Source organism: Trematomus bernacchii, unplaced genomic scaffold (assembly GCF_902827165.1).
Source record: "Trematomus bernacchii unplaced genomic scaffold, fTreBer1.1, whole genome shotgun sequence".
NCBI lineage: Eukaryota > Metazoa > Chordata > Actinopteri > Perciformes > Nototheniidae > Trematomus > Trematomus bernacchii.
Window position 1 is genome coordinate 3,464,011 of NW_022987803.1, and position 22,175 is coordinate 3,486,185.

Below are 22,175 nucleotides of genomic sequence, written 5' to 3' on the forward strand. Positions count from 1 at the left end.
GAAGTGGAAGAAGTACTCAGATCTTGTACTTAAGTAAATGTTGAACTACTAGAGTGTAGGAATACTCTGTTATTACATTATTACATTACATTGCATTTAGCTGACGCTTTTATCCAAAGCGACTTACAATAAGTGCATTCGACCAAGAAGATACAAACTTGGAGAAAACAGAATCATATAAGTACATCAGGTTTCATAGAGCCAAAACATTTCAAGTGCTACTCAACTGGCTTTAGATAAGCCAGTCCTTTATTAGTATATAAGTGCTTTGTTAGTAATTGTATTGCTCGAAGTGGAGTCGAAAGAGATATGTTTTCAGTCTGACCTGGAAGAAGTGTAGGCTTTCTGCTGTCCTGATGTCAATGGGGAGCTCATTCCACCATTTTGGAGCCAGGATAGCAAACCCACGTGTTTTTGCTGATGGGAACTTGGGTCCCCCTCGCAGTGCGGGTGCAGCGAGCCGTTTGGCCGATGCAGAGCGGAGTGCACGTGCTGGGGTGTACAGTTTAACCATGTCCTGGATGTAGGAAGGGCCAGATCCATTCACAGCATGGTACGCAAGTACCAGTGTCTTGAAGTGGATTCTAGCAGTTACTGGAAGCCAGTGAAGGGAGCGGAGGAGCGGCGTGGTGTGGGAAAATGTTGGAAGGTTGAAGACCAGACGAGCCGCTGCATTCTGGATGAGCTGCAGAGGTCGGATGGCACATGCAGGTAGACCAGCCAGGAGGGAGTTGCAGTAGTCTAGGCGTGAGATGACGAGAGCCTGGACCAGAAGCTGCGTCGCTTTCTGGGTCAGGAGGGGACGTATCCTCCTGATGTTGTAAAGAGTGTATCTGCAGCAGCGGGTTGTAGCAGCGATGTTTGCAGTGAAGGACAGATTGTTATCTAGGGTCACACCCAGATTCCTTGCAGTCCGAGTCGGGGAAACAACAGAGGGGCCGATGTTGATTGTTAGGTCAAGAGTGGGACAATCTTTTCCAGGAAGGAAAAGCAGTTCAGTCTTGTCAAGGTTGAGCTTGAGGTGGTGAGCAGACATCCACTGAGAGATGTCTGCTAGACAAGCAGAGATGCGTGCGACGACCTGGGTCTCTGAGCGGGGAAAAGACAGAATTAATTGGGTGTCGTCAGCGTAGCAGTGGTATGAAAAACCATGCGGGCTAATGACAGATCCGAGCGAGTTTGTGTACAAGGAGAAGAGGAGGGGACCAAGAACAGAGCCATGAGGGACCCCTGTAGTTAATTTACAAGGGTCGGACTCGGACCCTCTACAAGTTACCCTGTACGTAAGGTCTTTGAGGTATGAGGTGAGGAGGGAAAGTGCAGAGCCTGAAACTCCAAGTTCTTGGAGAGTGTGAAGGAGGATCTGATGGTTCACCGTGTCGAATGCAGCAGACAGGTCCAAAAGGATGATGACAGAGGAGAGGGAGGCTGCTTTAGCAGTGTGCAGTTCCTCAGAGACAGCAAGGAGAGCAGTTTCTGTGGAGTGACCTGCCTTGAAACCAGACTGGTGCGGATCAAGAAGGTTGTTCTGATGGAGATAACAGGAGAGTTGTTTAAAGACAGCGCGTTCAAGTGTTTTAGACAGGAATGGGAGGAGAGAGACAGGCCTGTAGTTTATAACATCAGACGGGTTGAGAGTGGGTTTCTTTAGGAGAGGGTTTACTCTTGCCTCCTTGAGACTGTTTGGAAAGTGACCAGAAGTTAGAGAAGTGTTGATGAAATGGGTGAGAAACGGTAGAATATCAGGAGCGATAGTCTGAAGGAGGTTTGAGGGGATAGGGTCCAGAGGACAGGTGGTAGGACGGGCAGAGGTAACGAGGGTAAGAACCTCACTTGGAGAGAGAGGGGAAAAGGAGGTTAGTGTGTGGGTGAACGGTGGGTCTGGTGACCCAGCGGTGAGTAAAGGTGAGTCGGAAAAAGAAGAGCGAATATTATCAACCTTTTTTTCAAAGTAGTTAACAAAGTCGCTTGACAGAAGGGAGGAGGGGGAAGGGGCTTTGGGGGGTTCGAGGAGGGTGGAGAAGATATACAATAGTTTTTTGGGGTTAGAATATGAAGAATGGATTTTATCTTGAAAGAAAGTGCTTTTTGCCTGAGAGATCGAAGCAGAGAAAGAGGAGAGCCTGATAGGTTAGGAGGTCGTCATGGGGTTTGGATTTCCACCATTTCCGCTCTGCTGCCCTAAGGATGGTTCTATTAGCACGCAGTGCGTCATTTAGCCAGGGAGCAGGAGGGACTGACGAGCCTGCCGAGATGTGAGAGGACAGAGAGAGTCCAGAGAGGATGAAAGAGTAGAGAGGAGAGTTTCTGCAGCAGAGTTTGGAGGCAGGAGTTGGAACGAGTCAGAGGAAGGGAGGGCTGAGAGCACCGATGAGGCAAAGGTAGAGGGGGAGAGGGAACGAAGGTTACGGCGGACAGGTGCAGAATGAGAAGAGATTAGTTTGTTATGTTTGGAAAGGGGTAGAGAGAATGAAATGAAAAAGTGGTCGGATGTGTGAAGTGGGTTTACAGAGAGGTTAGAAGTAGTGCAGTTTCTTGAGAATATGAGATCAAGGACAAGTACAGTAAAAGTCCTGCATTCAAAATGTTTCTCAAGTAAAAGTAGAAAAGTATTAGCATCAAATTATACTTAAAGTACCAAAAGTAAAAGTAGTCATTGTATAGATTGGTCCATTTCAGAATAATATATACTGTATGATATGTTTTATAATGATTGATCATGAAAGTGTTCTCAAAGCTGGTAAAGGTGCAGCTAGTTTGAATGACTTTGTATACTGCAGGGTAGCTTGTGAATTTACTCCAGGTGGAACTACAGTCTGATTTAACACTTGATTATATTTCATCATTAATCCAAATCTGTAAAGTAAGATTAAATACATGTCGTCGAGTAAAAGTACACCATTTACCTCTGAATTGTAGTGGGGTAGAAGTTCAAAGAAGCAAACAAAAATAGCATAGAATGTAAAAACGAATTAATAACAAAAGTGTTTGTTTTATTTAAAGTGTGTGTCCCAGGTTTGAATGTCCACCCTGCTACTCTGATTTAAATCCCCCTGGCCAGGCCACTTTACTATCCTACCATTTAAGAAGAATTCACTTTGAGCGGGAACATCGTTTACAAGAAGTTCGTCATTCAAAGTGTTTTTAATGTTTTTTAAAGAGCTTGACTGTTGCGGTAAAGCATAACATGTCCATCCTGTTATGCTTATTTTCAGTGGAAACAGATTATTTTTGTAATTTAGAAAATATGGTTAAAGGGGACCTATCATACAAAACACACTTTTTCATGTCTTTTATACATAAACATGTGTCCCCTCTGTGTAAAGAGATTCGGAAAGTTTCAGGAAAAAATATTTGCTCTCTTTTTGTCCTGATCCATGTGGGGGAAACTTCTGAAGCAATTGGAGTCAGGACTCATATGCGGCTTTCACACCGGCGCTTTTCACTTTCTAGCTCCTCGCGAGAGCCTTTCTGGTTCAGCTCCCGTTTCCCTTTTCAGCTCCCGCTCTGTTCACACTGCCCAGAGCTGCCGCTGCTGCGTCATGACGTCACAGTTTACGTCGCTGATTTTCTCCCACAACAACAACGGGCCGGGGACTGCGTCGGGTCGATGATCGTGTTGCTTTTAATCATACGAAGCCAGATTAAATTAAATAACGACTTCTCCAACCTTATACTTTTCTCCAGAGTGCCGTGGTTCATTGTTTATTAATGTGTTTCAGCGGCATTTACCGACCGCTGCAGTGGCTGCACTTCCACGGGAGTTTATTGTCCCGTTAGCTCCGGGTTAGCTCACACGGCTCTAAAGTATTCACTGTCTGACTGTCACACAAGCAGCTGATACATAGTTCCCCTTAAGTGAATGTGTGTCAGTCTGAATTGACGCTGTTTGGCATCACAACGCTGTTATGAAAGTTTCTCTGGTATAACATGGGTGATGTTAGCATAGCAACCGAAGCTAAACTGACTACTTGCTAAGCCGTTTTCTATAGGCACATTTTACCGGCGTATTTTTCATTATGATTCTACTTCTGATAGTCGGACATGACAACCTGTATAGCCCATGTATCTCCACAATGATCAATAACAGCGAACGGATGGTCAAAGTAAGGTTTCCTGCACGCCTCGACGTAAGCGACGCCGCGTCATAGCTCCGAAGCTCTTGCCTCTGGACCGACAATTTTTTGGAGCTGGAAGTGAACCGCTTTCTGGAGCTATGAGGCGCCGCCGCTGCGGTGTGAACAGGAAAAACCGGCGCTTTTCAGGCTCTAGCTCCCAGCAGGAGCTGGAAAAGCGCCGGTGTGAAAGGGTAGAGAGACACGATGGAGAGCTGGAGCTTTGATGGCAAACACTGACGATTTATTTGGAGCTTCGGCCGGAGAATTCACAAGACATGTCACGGGCCACGGTTTGACCACACGGTTGCGATGCAACAATCAATTCTGAAGAACCCTCCTGTAGATCGAGGTTTTAACGTTCAGAGTGTAATAATCAACATTCTTCAATAGATAGACTAAACAGCTGAGGACACTGAATCACATTTGTTGTCGCTTATGGCTCGGGGTCATCTACACCCCGAGAAGGATGTGTTCCAGGTGTCCCACAACAACAACTATCTCTAACCGAGAGTTGCCCGGTCATAAACTGGTAACAACAACAATATGCTAGGGCAGCCCCTCCTTATGGGAGATAACGGCTTGGTTGGGCATCTGCGTCAGAGGGCGAAGGAGGACATGCAGGGGAAATTATTCCCCAACAATCCATTTATATAATAACCTGTCTGAAAATGAGCTGATCAGATTTTGGCCACTTTATGATGTCATAACGTTTTTTTTTACTTGTCATTAGCAGGGTTGCCAACTCTCACACATCTGGCGTGTGACTCACGCTCTCATGCTGCCCAAACTATTCTCACGCCAAAAACAAGATGATCCGGCGATCGTTTTTTGTTGGTTATTTACAATGTTAAGTTGCTCAAGCTGTCGATCCGCTCCGTCCCAGCCCCCACCACTCTTAACAATGTTAACAGACAGCAGAGCAGTGGGAGCCGGTTGGTCAATCCCCGACCCGTATTGCGCATGCACAGATCTAAGATCCAGTAGAAATTATAAACAAGTCAAAGTCTGCTGCTTATTGTTCTAATAGGCCAAAAATAGAGTCAAAGAGTGTATGAGAGTGAGAGTGTGTTAATTAATATATTTGGCAGAGTAAGTCTGTAGATTTGTTTGTGTGTGTGTGTTTCATGTATAGGCCTGTCACGATAATTAATTTTGTTAGATACATTTTCCCGGAAATTATTGCGATAAATGATAATATTGTCGGCACCGTTGTATGACCATTTTAGATCACTGACATAATGATAATATATAATAATAATTCAAGTACATCCTTTCAAACTGCTAGTCACATCCTTATGTAAACAAACACGCATGTACAATTTATCGAGGTCAGAAAAGTTATCGAGTTCATTTTTATTTATCTTACGATAAGTCAATGAATTGCTTATCGGGACAGGCGATGTATTGGTTATATGTTGTTCTTGCTACATATGCACACAATAAAACAGTGGAAACAAACATGTGTTTGACTTTCATTAGTGACTTTGTGCCCTTTATAGTCTATGTCCAATATTGTGTATTTGTATATATTGTATAAATATCCTATATATATATGCTAAGGTCCCGCTACTGACACATTAGCAGTCTTTTAGTGCGCATACGTGTAATTTAACCCATGATATCAAAATCTCACTCCAGCCAGGTAGGCCTACCCAAAGTTGGCAACCCTGCCATGATTAGCCAATAACCAACCAAGGTAACCCCCTCACCTTATCACCTGAATCTCCTCCTAGAGCACCATTGTGTTATTTTTAACCAAATATCTCTCAGAGGGGCGTGGGGAGTGGCTCCTTATTTTCATCTAAAGTAACAGACAGAGAATCAGCACTTTGGACACAGGGCTGAAACAGAGGGTATTATGGGATGCTACAATGATCTGTTTGGTATTTTGAGCCAAACACACAAAGACATGTTTTGTATATATCTGAGACCTATAATATATTGATCAAAAACAGTATAATAGGGGACCTTTAATATATTTATCAAATATCTATTTCTGTTGACACCAAGTGCTAGCTCACACAAGTAGCAATAGGCAAGTTTAGCATATGTCCACCCTGTAACTGTTTTTCACTTTAACAGTCCCATGATGTCCTGAGCTGGACCAAAATATTGGTATTATACTTTAACACCCGTCATGAAGATTAAATAAAAAAATCATGGAAAATTGTTTCAAACGAATTAAAAAGTAAATACATTTCTGTTTACATGATGAAATACCCGGATGTGTTGCTATGGGGACGGCAAATTCTCTTTATTCATCCATGACGCAGTAGCGCAGAGCTACGTTGATGCGGAAGTGGGCGTGGTTAACTCTAAACGATGGACGTGACCCGGAAGGAATTGCGCTTCACTCACATGTGGACAGGATTTAACACCAGTGACGGGAACGTGCATGTGTTGTGAAACAGCCCGAGACAGACAAGCGCGTAATTATCACACAGTTTGTTTTAATAAGAGTAAATCAAGATACATATAATCATAGACCGCGCGAGCTTGTTTCCGTAGCAGAGCGACCCTCACGAGGCGACAAATGATACGATGGAGAATTTAGAACTGAGCCTGCCATCACTGGGTACCATATCCAGACATGTTGACAAAAGTCACAACGAACTGTCCCAATATCTATCAAAACAGGTAAGATGTGTTAATTTCTAGTGTATTAAACAAATCTGTGTGTCAGAGTGTTTTAATTTGACTCAAAACGTGCGTGCGTGCGTGCGTGCAGTTACCTTCCCTTCACATGTCAGTGGTCACTGTGCATCATATTAGTGTGTTGTGTCATTAAAAGCATTCTGCTGCCATAATAATACCCATTATTATAATGCTTAGTAGACATATTGATGTATGTGTTTATTTCAACCAATCAATATGTCTCAATGTGGACCTTTCCTCTGTGATCTCTCCTCAGATATGGAGCCAGCAGGACAGGCAGTGTATTCTGGACTGTGTGTCTCAGCTGCTGCTGGAGAAGGACTATACTTTACTGATTGCTCGACATCTGAGGCCCCTGGTGTTGGACCTTTTGGAGCGAAACGCAGAGAGGGTCAAAGCTGGGGGCCGGATCAACCATGACCTCCACGAGCGCCTGTGTGTGGCCCTCAGCAAACTGCTCGGCATCAGCCCTGATGCTCAGGCGTAAGTAACACACTCCTATTTTCTTTGGTGAACTTCAGAAATGTCCCCTCTATTCAGCAGAGCACCCAAAGACGCTCGGGGTACTACAGCTGGTCACATGGCTGGGTTTAATCACTATGGGGCCCATTGGGTGAAATTAGATGAGGGCCCTGATTGACACCCATCACTACCAACACTTCTCCCATGTTTCTATTTGCCTTTAGAGATCATATGTAATCAACTTAGGCACCCCTCCCAAAAAAAATAAAAATATTCATATCTCATATTCGAATACCTGAATAATTTTGAATATTCGATTAATCGTTCCCATCCCTACTACAGACACATATTGGCATTGGATTACATGATAAAAGACTGAACCCCTGTCCTGTGTAATCCACTGTTCTCCATCAGGTTTGCTGCCAGGTACTTCAACAATGCCCCCCCAGTGTTTCAGAGGCTCTTCTTCACCAGTGAAGAGGCGTCGGCTGTTCAGTACGGCCCGCGGAGGATGAAGCTGCGGGACCTCATGGGGGCCACCTTGCGCTTCCTCCAGAGTGACTGTGCCAAGTTCCGGATGCTGTGGGACTGGAGCCCCTGCGTGTCCCAGCTGCTCACCAGTGATGTCATGGTGCGAGGGTATGTACCGTCCCTGGGCCACAAGAGGCATTTCCAAAGTATCCACTTGGTTAGCTTGCAGAAACTTGGAACTTGCTAAACAGAGTCAATCTAAAACATGAAGCGTTATTATTCTCAAAATACTGTTATAATGTTGTAATAATAATATTTTGTAATCATTCACCTATATGATGAAGATTTCACATTATTTTTCCCAAATATGTTTCAAGTTTCTACAATTGGCCTATTTGACGGAAGACGTTTTGACATGTCACAATATTTAAAGCACATTTGTAAATAACAAACTGGCTGATGGCTGAATTTCCTGCAGCTTTTTTCCATTCGAGGGTCCTGGCGTTGTTCATGCCAGCTCGATGTCGCACAGTCATGGCACTTGAATAAACCACAGGATCATTTCAAAAATCCAAGTTACTCTTGTTGGCTTCTACAACCGCCATAAGCTTTATTCTGAAACAGTAGACTAGCTTAAACTAGAAATGCTCATTTTGACTTGTTGAGTTTATTTGGCAGTGTTAGGTTTCTGAAGCAAAATATTTTATTTTATTTTTATTTTACCTTTATTTAACTCATTGAGATTAAAATGTATTTTTCAAGAGAGTCCTGGCCCAAGAATGGTAACGGTACAGTTACAGACAATTGATGTAACATTCATCAGTATAGTTAACAAGCTGCAAGTATTAATTAAAAAAAAGCAGTGCAGTAGAGTGTGAGAAATCACCAGATCAGCAGCTCTTTATATAGCCTCCAGTGTTTCTCCTTTAGCATTGTTAGCAGAAGTGATTGACAGCTCTGAGATCAGTAGGTCATGGAAGGAAGATATCCATTGCTTGATAAATACAGTATGTGGGGGTTTCCATCGTGTTATGAGAATTCCTTCTTCTGCGAATAAACAAGCATGAAGCACCCTTTTCTGATGCTTTAATAAATTGATGGAGGAATCATCGTTCAGCTATACAATGTTTGGGAGTCACGGTATCTGAACTGAGCTCAGATATAATGTCAAGAACTCTCGAACTTTCTACAACATCTTGGCCTTCTTTTGCTTTCTGCTTGTTTACCTTACAAATGAGACTTACTGTGTTTTCTTGTTGTGTGTCACAGGTACACAGCCCAGTGTTTAGCGCTGGTCTCTCATATGACTGATAATCAGAAAACCATCTTCCAGAGGAAAGTGCTGACCAGTGATGAGATCCTGCACATGAAACTCAAGTATGTTCCTTTTTCTTTTTTTGTCATATCAGATAACAGCCACTATAAAGTGTTAGAAAATACTAATATATATATATTTTTAATATATGGCTAGTCTTATATATTATGTTCTACATAAGGCGAGATCTGTTGAATTTTTTTATGAAAGGCCAACACTTTTTGTTAAGGAGACATCAAACTAAACAAATACTACACAGTACTAAGGCTGTACCCGAATATCCGAATATTCGTTCGTTGAAGTACTATTCGGGTTTCAATTTCGTTATTCGGATATTCGTTTTTTTTTTAATGTATTGAAAACTCCAATATCAACGTAAGAGCTTGTGCCTCTTCGGGGGGTGCTAACACTTAACCATAAACGTTATCGTTTACTTTCTCCGTCTTTATATGTAGATATTACTTTTTCTCCGTTAATCTCTGTCACATTGTTTCCATAGCAACAACAACTTCCTGTCAACAGCGCTAACTCTCCTTCAAAAATAAAAGCATGTCCATACAAAATAGGAAGCCAAGCCAAATTACACTTAAGACAAATACAATTGCAACGAAAGTAACAAACACAATGCAATATCCTTTTCAATTTCAAAGAACACAAATTGGATCATATACAAATAACTATAAAACAACAATACTGTAGAATAACAAAATGAATGCCGTGAATAAACTGAAATACACGTGTTGAAGCGGTTCGCTGCTGATTGCTACGCACCCCCCTCTTGCTGTTTAGTAGAAATGTCAACCAAGTCCAGTGAAAAATTGAACAATATATAACATAACCCGGGATGCCTCGGTGAGTTCGTATGAAATGAACCATAAGTAGGGCAGAGCATTATGGGTTAGAAGTTTAGTTACCATCCATAAGTGGTAAAACAGGTTTTCAGATTTTAGTTTTTACTAGGTACCCTTTAATACGAACAATACAATCTGAAAAATACTCAATTACAAGTCAAAGTATGAACTCCAAATGTTAGAGAATAAAGGTACCGAACTATCGTCTCGGTTTTATAACTTTTTCTTTGTTACTTCTTAAGATCTTTGGAAGAAAGCCAGCAGCTGGAGGTAGAGAAAGCTCTGGTGTTAGCCAATCAGGGCTCTGTGGTGTGGCGCCAGGAGAAAGCCAATAAGTTCACCAGAGGCCAGGTGGTGTCAGAGGACCTCTCCCAGAACGTGGTGGCAGTTTGCGGCGTCATCCTTCCCAGGATAGCTCCTCGACTGCCTGAACAGGTATTTACCCTTTAGTTTGTCCCATCCAAATACTCTGCTGTGGATCTTATTGAGCATTTATGAGCAGCCAATCATTAGACGGGCACAAAAGATTACATCTGATCCCACCCACATCCTCCACCCAGAGTTCCAGATTTGTGCAATGGGGTCACTGTCAGTATGTTGTCTGTGTAATGTGGGAATATGGTGTTTTCTTCTCATGTACTATGTAGTATTTATGATTTGACCTTGCGAGACAATAAAGTGTATCATATGGTGTTTTGGTCCTGATGCTGATCTTACTTGCAGAGGAACCAAAAGGATCTGGTGCTGGTGGACTCAACGTGCCGGAATCTGAGGAGACTGGCTCTGGCCGTGGCTTCCCAGAAGCCTGTGCTGCTCGAAGGTCCCATTGGCTGTGGAAAAACTGCCCTGGTGGAGTTCATGGCTGCCGTCACAGGACACACAAAAGCTACAGACATCCTGAAGGTGCAGCTCGGGGATCAGACCGACAGCAAGGTGAGAGCACACAGGAAGCACAGTTTACTGAGGCGGGGAGTACTCAGGAAGCAGGGGGGGGGTCTATTAACAACAGCATGGAGACGTATAATGGTAATTGTAGGATCTAGTATATTTGGAGCTTATGTTCCACACTTGGACTTCAAAGGGACTTCCAGGCGTGCATTCTTTTAAAACAAAGAAACTTGTAAAAACTACGATAAATACAATATTTTTATATTTATATATATTTATATATATATATATATATATATATGTGTATATATGTATTACCGCCAGCTTGTGACAGTTATACATATACAATATACATTTGTTTCAATACTTTTATACAACCTCTCATTCATTAGTTACCTGTACCATACAAGAGCACAAGCACATCCCTGCAGGAGGCTGCATACACTCAGCACTGTCTAATAAACAATGATTTGACCTCTTTGCGTTTCACCTAAAGGACCCCTGAGCTGCCCTCTGTGTCTGTGTGAGCTTTACTCCATGTATTTGTAACTTTACCTACTAAATGTTCAAATTCACATTGCACATGAACATATCAGGAAATTACAGGTTAATTAAATAACAAAAAACCTATAAATGAAGTGCTTTTGCAATAGAGAGGCGAAGTCACGTTGACACATTTCACTTCTTTCTTTCAGAATGAGGCGAAAAGTATTAAAAGAGGTGAAAATCACTCCAAGTCTGGGCATGTTGAGAGCTGTACATACACACAAGGGGAGTTAGTCGGTCCCGTAAGAGCCAGCATGCAGGACCGGGATTCTGGGATTTGTAGTCTTTCTAGTTGCGTATTTTTCATAGTCTTATATTTCAACAGTTTTACGACAAACTGTGACTTTTTTGACATGGAAATTATTAATTAAGATTGACAAACATCATATGTGTAATTCGTGGCACAATTCAAACGGGATCGAAAGATAATCTTTCTCTCTCCATTGACTTCAATACAAACTTTTTCCAAAATAAGGTCCCATGAGTCCCACCGGAAGGGGAGGGACTTCGCCTCTCTATATGCTATGCTAAAGTCAGGGTGTCTCTGCCTTTGCTACTTGGATTTTGCTCGTTGTATGCTTCTCTGTCCCCAAACTTTATGGATGTTCAAATATTAAATAACCGGGCTCCCGGTGTCTCACCTTGTAGAACACATGACCCATATAGCAGGGATGAATTCTTACCTATGGAGTGCCGCTCTAACATTGAATCTGGATGAGATGGAGGTGAACATCTGTCCTGTGTTGTGTGTGTGTCCCAGATGCTGCTGGGGATGTACCGCTGCACTGATATCCCGGGGAAGTTTGTGTGGCAGCCCGGGACGCTGACTCAGGCTGTCTCTAAAGGCCAGTGGATCCTCCTGGAGGACATCGACCACGCGCCTCTGGATGTGGTGAGTTCACACTTGTTGAGAACTGTATCAAATATGGCCTTAACCCTTGGGTTGTCTCACCTTCCACTGTGCAATGTTTGTCTTGGTTTGACTGTTAAGAAAGCATATCGTATAAATCACCACCCAAATCTACATAACACTCTTTAAGCAAACTTATTTTCAGTTTTGACTTTAGTTTTTTGAGTAAAAAAAGCCAATATTTTGACTATAGTTAAGATCAGAGGAACATATGGCAATAGATTAGAACAGACTTGTATATGTCAAAGTTTAGAAATAATTCAGTTTTAAATCAACTTTTAAGATAGATAGACATATAGGTACTTTATTGATCCCAAACTGGGATATTATTTTGTTTCAGCAGCAGTGTGTTCAGGCATTCAAATCTTTAAATGGCAGCACAGTGACACCAGATGCACCATGACATTAGTGATAATTATGTTATTTTTGTGGCAATTAAATGAAATAACCCCTTATTTTGACTTAAAAACATTCAAAACGGGTCAAATTTGACAGGAAGGTTATTATATATTCAATATATCTTAAAACGTATAAGCAGCTTGATGTTTGTTGTGAATGAAAAAACCCACAACTGTATTTGTCTCTTAGATCTCCGTGCTCCTGCCTCTGATGGAGAATAAGAAGCTGATGATTCCCGGACGGGAGGACTGCATCGACGTCGCTCCTGGGTTTCTGTTCTTTGCAACAAGAAGGTCAGAAAATAACATCATTATGAATCAGCTGTTTGTAGAGATGTGACTATTTGGAGGTTGAATAGTGAGTTTTGTTTTTTCATCTTTGGTAAGGTTTTTGTATTTGACACCTACCCACAAATGGAGCAGAACAGGAAGCACTGTTTGGGGGCATCGTTTAAAAAGATGAAAGCCACAAAAGTGCTCCTGAACAGTTTAGCAATTTGAGACAAGCAATTTACAGCCGGTTAAGAACAATTGGTAGACAGTTTCAGGATAAGAAAGGAAATATCCATCCATGAGGTCAAATATTTTTGCACATTTGTACACAAGCTGCCTCTCTCAGTATCTACACAGATTTCCTCTTTTCATAACATTATGAAAAAATTATGAGTATACTGTACATAGTTTTTTGGTATATCTATATTTCATGTAAATCATTTTCTAATCTTATAATAGTTTTTATTTTTGGGTGGTTTTTCTTACATTTGATCTTTAAATGTGTTTGATGTATGCACCATATACACCAAGGCAAATTCCTCGTATGTGTAATCATACCTCAATAACCTGATTCTGATTCAATAAATCCTGTATACCAGCATTCAGCTGTAGAATAGTGAAGGAAGTAGTTTTGTGATAAATGAGAACATGATAAAGTTCAAACCCAGCCGACTTAAGCCTAGCCAGTCCCTGCCTAAAGTGAGCATGGTATGATATTTGTTCTGCCGGTGTTTTCAGGATGTACTACAGCGGGGGCAGTTGGCACAAACCACAGAACTCTCACGCTGCGCTGCTGGACAAATACTGGACCAAGCTGCAGATGGGGAACATGCCCAGAGAAGAGCTGAAGAAGGTGAGTGATGCACCCCCACAGCTGCACAGCCATACTGTCTATCAGCCCGCTATTTACAGAGGAGTACATGGACGTCATATAGGTGTTGTCCTGAATGAGCTGATAGAGCTTTGGGAGAAACCAGTGTTAGAGTAAAACCCTGAAGGAAGGAAGGAAGCGTCCAATCATACTCAAACACTTTTACTTTACTGGGGATACGGGCCTTCCAAATGTTGTACTGCTTTGTGGGAATCAGTCCAGAACCGTGCCATAAAATATTACCCAGGTGTGCATAAACATGTACCAAAGTTAGCTATAGTTAGGGAATATGGGGTGGGATGTATATGCCAGAGTTTCCGTTAGAATTTTTTTTGCCGGTCAAAATGTCCGTTAAAGTTGAAATCTTCCGGACAAAATGGGAAAAGTGCCGGTCAAAGGTCTTCTTTGTTATTTATTGAGCTTTAAAACATATTGATATGATTCGATATTAAACAAACTAATTATAGTAGATTAACTACATTATTCAAAAGTGTACAGTAATTTACAATAACACGGGAATAATAAACAGAGCGCTCTCTCCCTCTCCTGACAGCCCGTCAGTATCATGCAGCTCGCGGATCCAGTAATGAGTGACCCGACAGTAAAACTAAACATATCTATAACTAGTTTAGGTAGTTTGAGAGGTAATTCAAATAGCTACGTGTGATGTTCTAACCTGAAGTGTGTTTTGCTCTGCTCACCGCTGCAGGTGATCATGCAGAGCTGCGTGTCGACTCGTCAGCAGCAGCCGATCTCTCTCTCCCGTCAGATTAGACTTCACTCGCGTTTATGTCCATATCGATCAGATCTAGCTAGTTCTAGCTAATGATATGACTACCTGCTTATTAAAAGACACCTAAACAATAAGCGTCGCTATGCAACCGGGTGAGGACGCAAAGTATAGTGCAGCATTATGCATTTGTTTACATGCCCACCGGAGGCATTATCAACAGATCAACGCACAATCAACCCATACAGGACATCTCTTTCTCCACATTAAATGTTAGACATTAGAATTGACTATTCTTGTCTGTCACATAAGTGGCGCAACTGATGCGGTATTGTGCTAAGGGGAAATTATTTTGACCGGACATTTTGACCGGAGACATTTAGATTTTCCGGTCTTCAGCATATTTTACCGGTAATTACCGGCTAACGGAAACTCTGGTATATGCGGTGTATGTATATATGTATATGTATATCGGTTACCTGATGGAAGGAAAATAGGATGAAAAGAAAGATTTGAATATGGGATAAATAAACGACTCTTAATTAATAATCTCAGTAGTGAGAGCTACGAGTGGATGATGTATGGACTACACTGAAACTGCGTACAGTAGAGATAACAAAATATCAAAATGGTTTAGAGAGTTTTGTTATTTATTTATATTAGTGCTGTCAATAGATCAAAATATGTAATCTGATTAATCACAATACAATTATTTCATTAATCACAAGTTTAAAAGAAACATATTTATTTGTAGTTTTGTTTTTTGCGGGTGGCAAAACAAATGCAGGTATGGAAGAATGAAATGCTAAAAGCAGTTAGAGATCAAGATTTATATTATTTTATTATTTGTTACTTTTCACTTTAGTTTTTCTGAGCAAAAATGTCTCAGGGAGTGCTTAGTATTGCCCAAAACATCGATAATAAATTATATAAAAATAATCTCTGCATTGTTTAGTTAGTTCTAAGTGGTGCAGTTTGAAAATGTACAATTGGCCCAGTCTCCTCTGATGTTACACTGCAACCTGCCTGTGAGACAGAGTCCAACCACACAGTCTGTGTGTCCAACACATGTCATTTGTTAGATGTGTCCTGCAATACATCTGCTACAGCTGCCCAGCTGCTCACTGTTTGTAAAAGTAAATAAATAGTATTTTCATTTCAATAATGTACTTTCAAATAAACAATACTGACACCTCTGTGCTCCTCCGAGTCTGTCTCACAGTCCGGGATGTGAGGACAGCGCGAGAACACAGACCGGGAGGCTGGTTTACTTCATAAAGGAAATGGCGGTCAATATTAACAGCATAGGAGCTAAAACGCTTAATTACCTTCATTACGTGTTAGAGAAAGAACAACGGGCAGCGGAGTCGCTTGGGGAAAGAGAGACAGAGAGAGAGCTGTGGTCCTCCTGTCCTCACAGCTCTTATTAATCCCGTTACCGGACAATTGTTATTTGTTCTTACTCGGAACCCAACCCTGCCACTGTGCTCGCTACACGTCCCGCCCATAGAGAGGCGAAGTCCCTCCCTTTCCGGGGGAGCTCCATGGGACCTTATTTCGGAAAAAGTATGTATTGAAGTCAATGGAGAGAGAAAGATTATCTTTCGATCCCGTTTGAATTGTGCCACGAATTACACATATGATGTTTGTCAATTTAAAAGATAATTTTACAAGTCAAAAAAATAAAAATGTGTCTTAAACTGTGAAGTAACACTTTTTTTGTGTGAAACCGCTCAATGAACTACATCTCCCGTCTCGCACCACACACCAAGACGGCCGTCACGTTGGCACATTTCACTTCTTTCTTTCAGAATGAGGCGAAAAGTATTAAAAGAGGTGAAAATCACTGGGCATGTTGAGAGCTGTACATACACACAAGGGGAGTTAGTCCGTCCCGTAAGAGCCAGCATGCAGGACCGGGATTCTGGGATTTGTAGTCTTTCTAGTTGCGTATTTTTCATAGTCTTATATTTCAACAGTTTTACGACAAACTGTGACTTTTTTTGACATGGAAATGATTTTTTAAGATTGACAAACATCATATGTGTAATTCGTGGCACAATTCAAACGGGATCGAAAGATAATCTTTCTCTCCCCATTGACTTCAATACAAACTTTTTCTGAAATAAGGTCCCATGGACCGGAAGTAGATGGGCGGGACTTCGCCTCTCTATAGACTGTATATATAAATGGACGTAGTGTCCGTGACGTCACCCGTAGGTTTCTGCAGAGTTGCTGAGAAGCCCTTAGTAGGCGTCAGAGCGTCAGAGCCTAACTCCTGCCTGCTCCAGCCTGATCCAAATAAGGGCAAAGAGGCGGAGCCGATGCGGCATAAGATAAAGGAACTTATGTTCCACTAATGGTTGAAACTGGACTGTCGGTCCAGAAGAATTGCTGTTTGACGGATTTGAAATATGATTTCCGCTTTGTTTCCGATTGCCCTTTCTACTGGTAACTGCACAATACTTAATTCAGTGAGATAAAAAAAGATTAGGTTGGATTTTCTCATGTAAATCTTGAAACTTGTTTCCCTCACCTACAGTATATGTTGATTGTTAATAACCATAGAACATTATTTGAAAAGCTCCCAGCTGATGTTTTTATGTAGAAGTTCATCTAACATGCAAAATGTATGCTAACATATAAACCATAGAAACAGGCTACTTTTGTTTATAAATCCATTGATTATTATAATGATGTCCTCATTCCTTAAACATTCACTATAACAGACGTTTGGCATGACTCAGAAATGTGCTGACCCCCTCTCTGCAGGTTCTGGTGGGCCGGTACCCTCAGCTGACCGTGGTGTCCGAGCGGCTGCTGGACATCTACTGCCAGCTGACCGGGGAGAGACACAGGGACAGCAGCAGCCTGCAGACCCCCGAGGACAGCCCGCAGCATAGCGAGGACCGGAGCACGCTGGAGGGGAGGGCCCTATCCCTGAGGTGAGCCCCGCTGACCCCTGCCTCCCTCTGCTCACCTTTATTTCATTAATACACTGATCTTATCGAAAGGGACTTGACTCAAAAAAGCAAAACTCCTACAAGTTCATAAGCTTTCAATAATATACGGCAATGTTGAGAAGAGAGAACAGTTTCTTCTATTGGCCAAGGTGCAGTGGAGACAGATGGGTTTTCAGTCTGCTAGGGAAGACTAATTAGACTATAATTACAAAATGAAACCCTTATGCAAATCAGAATTGACACTCTTCCTTTGAACTTTTTTTTAGACTTTCTTTCCTGTGTGTCATAGCTGAGGATATAAGGTCATGCTGGAACCAAAAATAAAGGACTTACACATCCCTATGTTAACACCGTCTGGCCTCTCTGACCCGATGAATGTATCCTGATGGTCATTATCAGGGGGGTAAACCAGAGAAGGCCCCCTTGTCAGACCCCCAACCCAATTAATATCACTTGCCTTTTAATGAGCTTTCCACTAGCTGCTGCTGTGTTCGATACTCTATTGATTGGACAGTCCGCTGGGCCGGAATCACCCAGTCTACGGGTCAGACCAGCGGCCTCTTGATCTGATTTAGTTACAATTGGCAAACAGTAACAGATGCCTCCTAAAATATATGTATTTTTTTAACATGGTGTTCTTATCTGCTGTATGGTGGTTTACTTGCTTTTTAATATTAATAACGTGCGCATACTTGGTTATTTTCTTTTTTTTTATATGTAAGTGTATTCTTTTCACTTTATCTGCACTATACTTCTGCTTTTGTAATCATATACTTTTTTTATACTTTAAATGAAACGCACCTTTTTAATATTAATGTATACTTTCTACATGACAAATGATCGTAGTAAACTCCAACAAAACAGGTTAAAAAGTTCACAGTGTGAAATCAAAGTTCCCGTTGGGCAGGCGGAGACAAGTAATTCATATTGTTTTGTGGACGTGGTTTGGATATTAGATCACTGAAAATGCTGCTGCTTTAAAAGGTCAAATTGCCACTAAAATAAGTAGGAAGTGATTCCAGTGTGACGTGTGTGCTGCTGAATATTCAGCCATGAAATACGTTTCCATGCTCTGCACTTCAATATCACATATACTTCATTTCAACTAAAGGTACTAAATAAATGTAGTGGAGTAATAGTATACTTTTTACCTCTGAACTTTAGTGGAGTAGAAGTTAGGGCTGTACCCGAATATTCGTTCGTTGGAGTACTATTCGGGTTTCAATTTCGTTATTCGGATATTCGTTTTTATTTTTATTTGAATATATTGAAATCTCCAATATCAACGTAAGAGCTTGTGCCTCTTCGGGGGGTGCTAACACTTAACCATAAACGTTATCGTTTACTTTCTCCGTCTTTATATGTAGATATGACTTTCCTCCGTTAATCTCCGTCACGTTGTTTCCATAGCAACAACAACTTCCTGTCAACAGCGCTAACTCCTTCAAAATAAAAGCATGTCCATACAAAATAGGAAGCCAAGCCAAATTACACTTGAGACACAACTGCGACGAAAGTAACAAACACAATGCGATATCCTTTTCAATTTCAAAGAACACAAATTGGGTTACATTAACAAATAACTATAAAACAACAATACTGTAGAACAACAAAATGAATGCCGTGAATAAACCGAAATACACGTGTTGAAGCGGTTCGCTGCTGATTACTACGCACCCCCCCCCTCCCGCGCGGGCCGGATATTTAAATATTCGCTGCTGATTACTACCGAATATCCGGAGCCCGAAAAATGGTATTCGGGACAGCCCTAGTAGAAGTACAAAGTAGCAAAACATTTAAACAATGAAGTAAAGTACTAGTATATCAAAATTGTACTTGAGTAGTGTACTTTAATAAATGTACTTAGTTACTTAACACCACTGACTAACGGTCCCTGCCTGAATGATTTCATGTTCATTGAATGCGTCGCAGCTTGCATGCAGTACTTAAACAGACACCAGGTTCTATTGTAATCTTCTTGATTAGCACATGGAACATCAAATACCTGAATAAGCTCATTTAGAGATTGTAGTGGACTCTCTTACACACCGTCTCTGACATCTACATTTCATAAAAAAACAAAAACGTTGTTACACTCATTTTAATTGTATGTTTTGTCTTGATGTGTGTCCATTCAGGGACCTGCTGAAGTGGTGTGAGCGGATCAGTGTTAACTTCGACAGCACCTCTTCAGCCACAGCACAGAACGTCTTCCAGGAGGTCAGTGGGTTTGTTCTGCTAAAATGTTCTCAACACAGGATAAATATCTGTCCCACGCAGAGGCCAGCAGACAGCCTGTTGAAAGTATTGGATTACATGTAATGAGATTACTTAATCAGGATACAAAATAAAGGTAACTGTATTTGATTACAATTACATTATACAAATAAGTAATCCGATTACTGTTACATAAAAAAAGAGAGCAGGATGACAGTGTTACAGTGAAATCAGGTTACATTATTTTAAAATGTTGATACTCAGATCAGGTTACTGATTACATTTTGTACAGGTAATCAGTTATTGTAACGGATTACATTTTTAAAGTAACCCTCCCAACCCTGCTAGGAGGTTAGTCGTACTGCACTGGAATACCCGTTTCTATTTTTAGAAGTACAAATGTGTTTTGGTTGTACATCGGGTGTTGATTGAGGATGAATGATTTCTATCGACTGATGTCTCTCCATAATGTCTCTCTCCATAATGTCTCTCTCCAGGCTCTGGACTGCTTCACTGCCATGCTGTCCCGTCCTGAAGGCCGCCTGCGAATGGCCGAGATCATTGGAAGCAAGCTGAACATCTCCAAAGAGAAGGTACCTGACCTCTGCTCCGGAAAGAAAAGTTAGAGAGGTTCGGAGGCATTCACATGAAGTGTTAGTGATCTATCTGCCAAGTCTGATCCCTCGGCTCTTCTCTCCTGAGTTTAGTATTTACAAACTGGTCAGAAAAAGGGTTGATGGGATAATCTTTATGAAATCCTTTAAAAAAAGAAAGAAATAGATGCGTAATATTGACCTTTAGTCGTTATTCATGGTTACATGCACAGAACTGGCAAGTTATATACATAGATTCTTTTCTTTTTTATCCCAAGTTTGGAAATTGTTTTGTCACGGCACTACAAGAATTACAAAATGTCCTTTTAAAATAGAATCAAATACAAATCAAATAAAAATACACATTAAAAGTTAAAACACAATATATACATATTCTCGGTAAAGAAGTATCTAAGAGTATCTAAACACTATAAAATCTACTGAAGACATTAGAATGTTATTTTTATTTGATATACCAAAACAGTCTAGTGTACTTTACATTAAAAAAGTAAAATATGAAAACAAATCCATCTGTGTTTCCCACCAGTTTCACAGATAAAACAAATTAAATGAAGTAGATTTAAAAATATTATCTTGGCTTTAAAGTATGTAAAGCATCCCCTACTGCATTGATTGATTAAAAAAAAAAAGAGAAAATAAATTGGAAATGTAGTCCTAAAAGGTCTCCCTGTTTTATTATCTACATCAGGGGTTTCCAAATTCTAAAAGTATAATGGAATATGGCCCACACATAAAACTTGTGCTTGTCTTTAATTGTACTTCTGAAATATGTCAATATATTGCACACTGCACAGTATCCATGTGTTAATATGCCTCATTTTCAAATCAAATCAGTCAATTCAAGTTGAGAACATTTTCTAACTAATCTTAGTTGATAAAAAAAGCCAGATATCATAATTCCATTACCAGCTTGAAATAGACCCTTCATATTTCCCCTTTGTATATTCAATCTGAGGCTCCTGTGTTAAGGGATGAGCTGCCAACACTGTTTGTAACCAAATAAAGGAAACCCTCTGGAGAGCTGTGATTGAGGCTGGTTTTTCTTAAGGCATATTCAAGTATCAAGAATAACTTTTCTACATTTGATTGATTTTGCTAACTGATAACTTAACTTATGAGGCATTTTACATCAGCTCTAGTGAGGGGCCCAGCCCTTCGTATGTTTTTCTGTATGTGGCCCTCAGTGAAGAATGTTTGGACCCCCCTGGTCTACAGTGGTAGTAATGTTCTGATGCTGTCTGTGTTCAGGCCCAGCACTTCTGCCAGATGTACCAGCCGGGCATCTCTGTGAGCGAGGTGGGGGTGTCAGTGGGGAGAGTGACTCTGTGTCGGAAGCAGACGGAGGCGGTGCAGCTCAGTGTGTAAGTGGGACACCTCGCCCCCCCCCCTGACCTCTCTTTGCACCATATATGCATCAGCTGGTTGTTGTGCCAACATTCCCCCATCTGATAGGAACAAATAGTCCCCCCTGCTGGCAAATTGAATAAACATTGCATTGATTTAAAAATGCATTATGGTAAGCAGAGCCATCAGGTCATTCCCAAATATTCATAGATTATTACACTAAAGCCAATATGAATGAGAGTCAGCCTTTTTATTGAAGCCTGCCAATAGTGTGTGCATGTTAAAAGTAGTTTGAGGTTGTAATGTGTTATATTATTATATATATATATATAACATCTCTGCTATTGCTGCATCTAATACAACCATTTAAAGCAACTTTTGAAAGAAGAAAATACACACTATTTATTTTACAAAGGAAGAAATTGAAATCATAAGCAATTAAAAAAAAACAACAAAAAAAACACACTCTTGCCCATTTCGCTGCTGTTTTGCTGGTCTGGTATGCTGTTTGTTAAATCACATGACTGTGATCTCTAAACATTAATAGCC

General features: G+C 41.0%; 1 protein-coding gene across 3 annotated transcripts in view; it reads left to right on the top strand.

Annotated features, from left to right (window-relative positions):
- The first annotated feature begins 6,493 nt into the window (after positions 1-6,493).
- Positions 6,494-22,175, top strand: part of mdn1 (midasin AAA ATPase 1) — a 99,472-nt gene continuing 83,790 nt past the window's right edge. For all 3 annotated transcript variants that reach the window (XM_034150385.1, XM_034150383.1, XM_034150384.1), the window contains exons 1-13: positions 6,494-6,755; positions 7,030-7,256; positions 7,650-7,874; positions 8,976-9,083; positions 10,115-10,307; positions 10,596-10,805; positions 12,067-12,198; positions 12,805-12,908; positions 13,626-13,740; positions 17,261-17,433; positions 19,590-19,671; positions 20,166-20,261; positions 21,531-21,643. In XM_034150385.1, the coding sequence (XP_034006276.1) occupies positions 6,660-6,755; positions 7,030-7,256; positions 7,650-7,874; positions 8,976-9,083; positions 10,115-10,307; positions 10,596-10,805; positions 12,067-12,198; positions 12,805-12,908; positions 13,626-13,740; positions 17,261-17,433; positions 19,590-19,671; positions 20,166-20,261; positions 21,531-21,643 (1,874 nt within the window). In that variant the 5' untranslated portion in view covers positions 6,494-6,659. The remainder of the gene's footprint in view (positions 6,756-7,029; positions 7,257-7,649; positions 7,875-8,975; positions 9,084-10,114; positions 10,308-10,595; positions 10,806-12,066; positions 12,199-12,804; positions 12,909-13,625; positions 13,741-17,260; positions 17,434-19,589; positions 19,672-20,165; positions 20,262-21,530; positions 21,644-22,175) is intronic.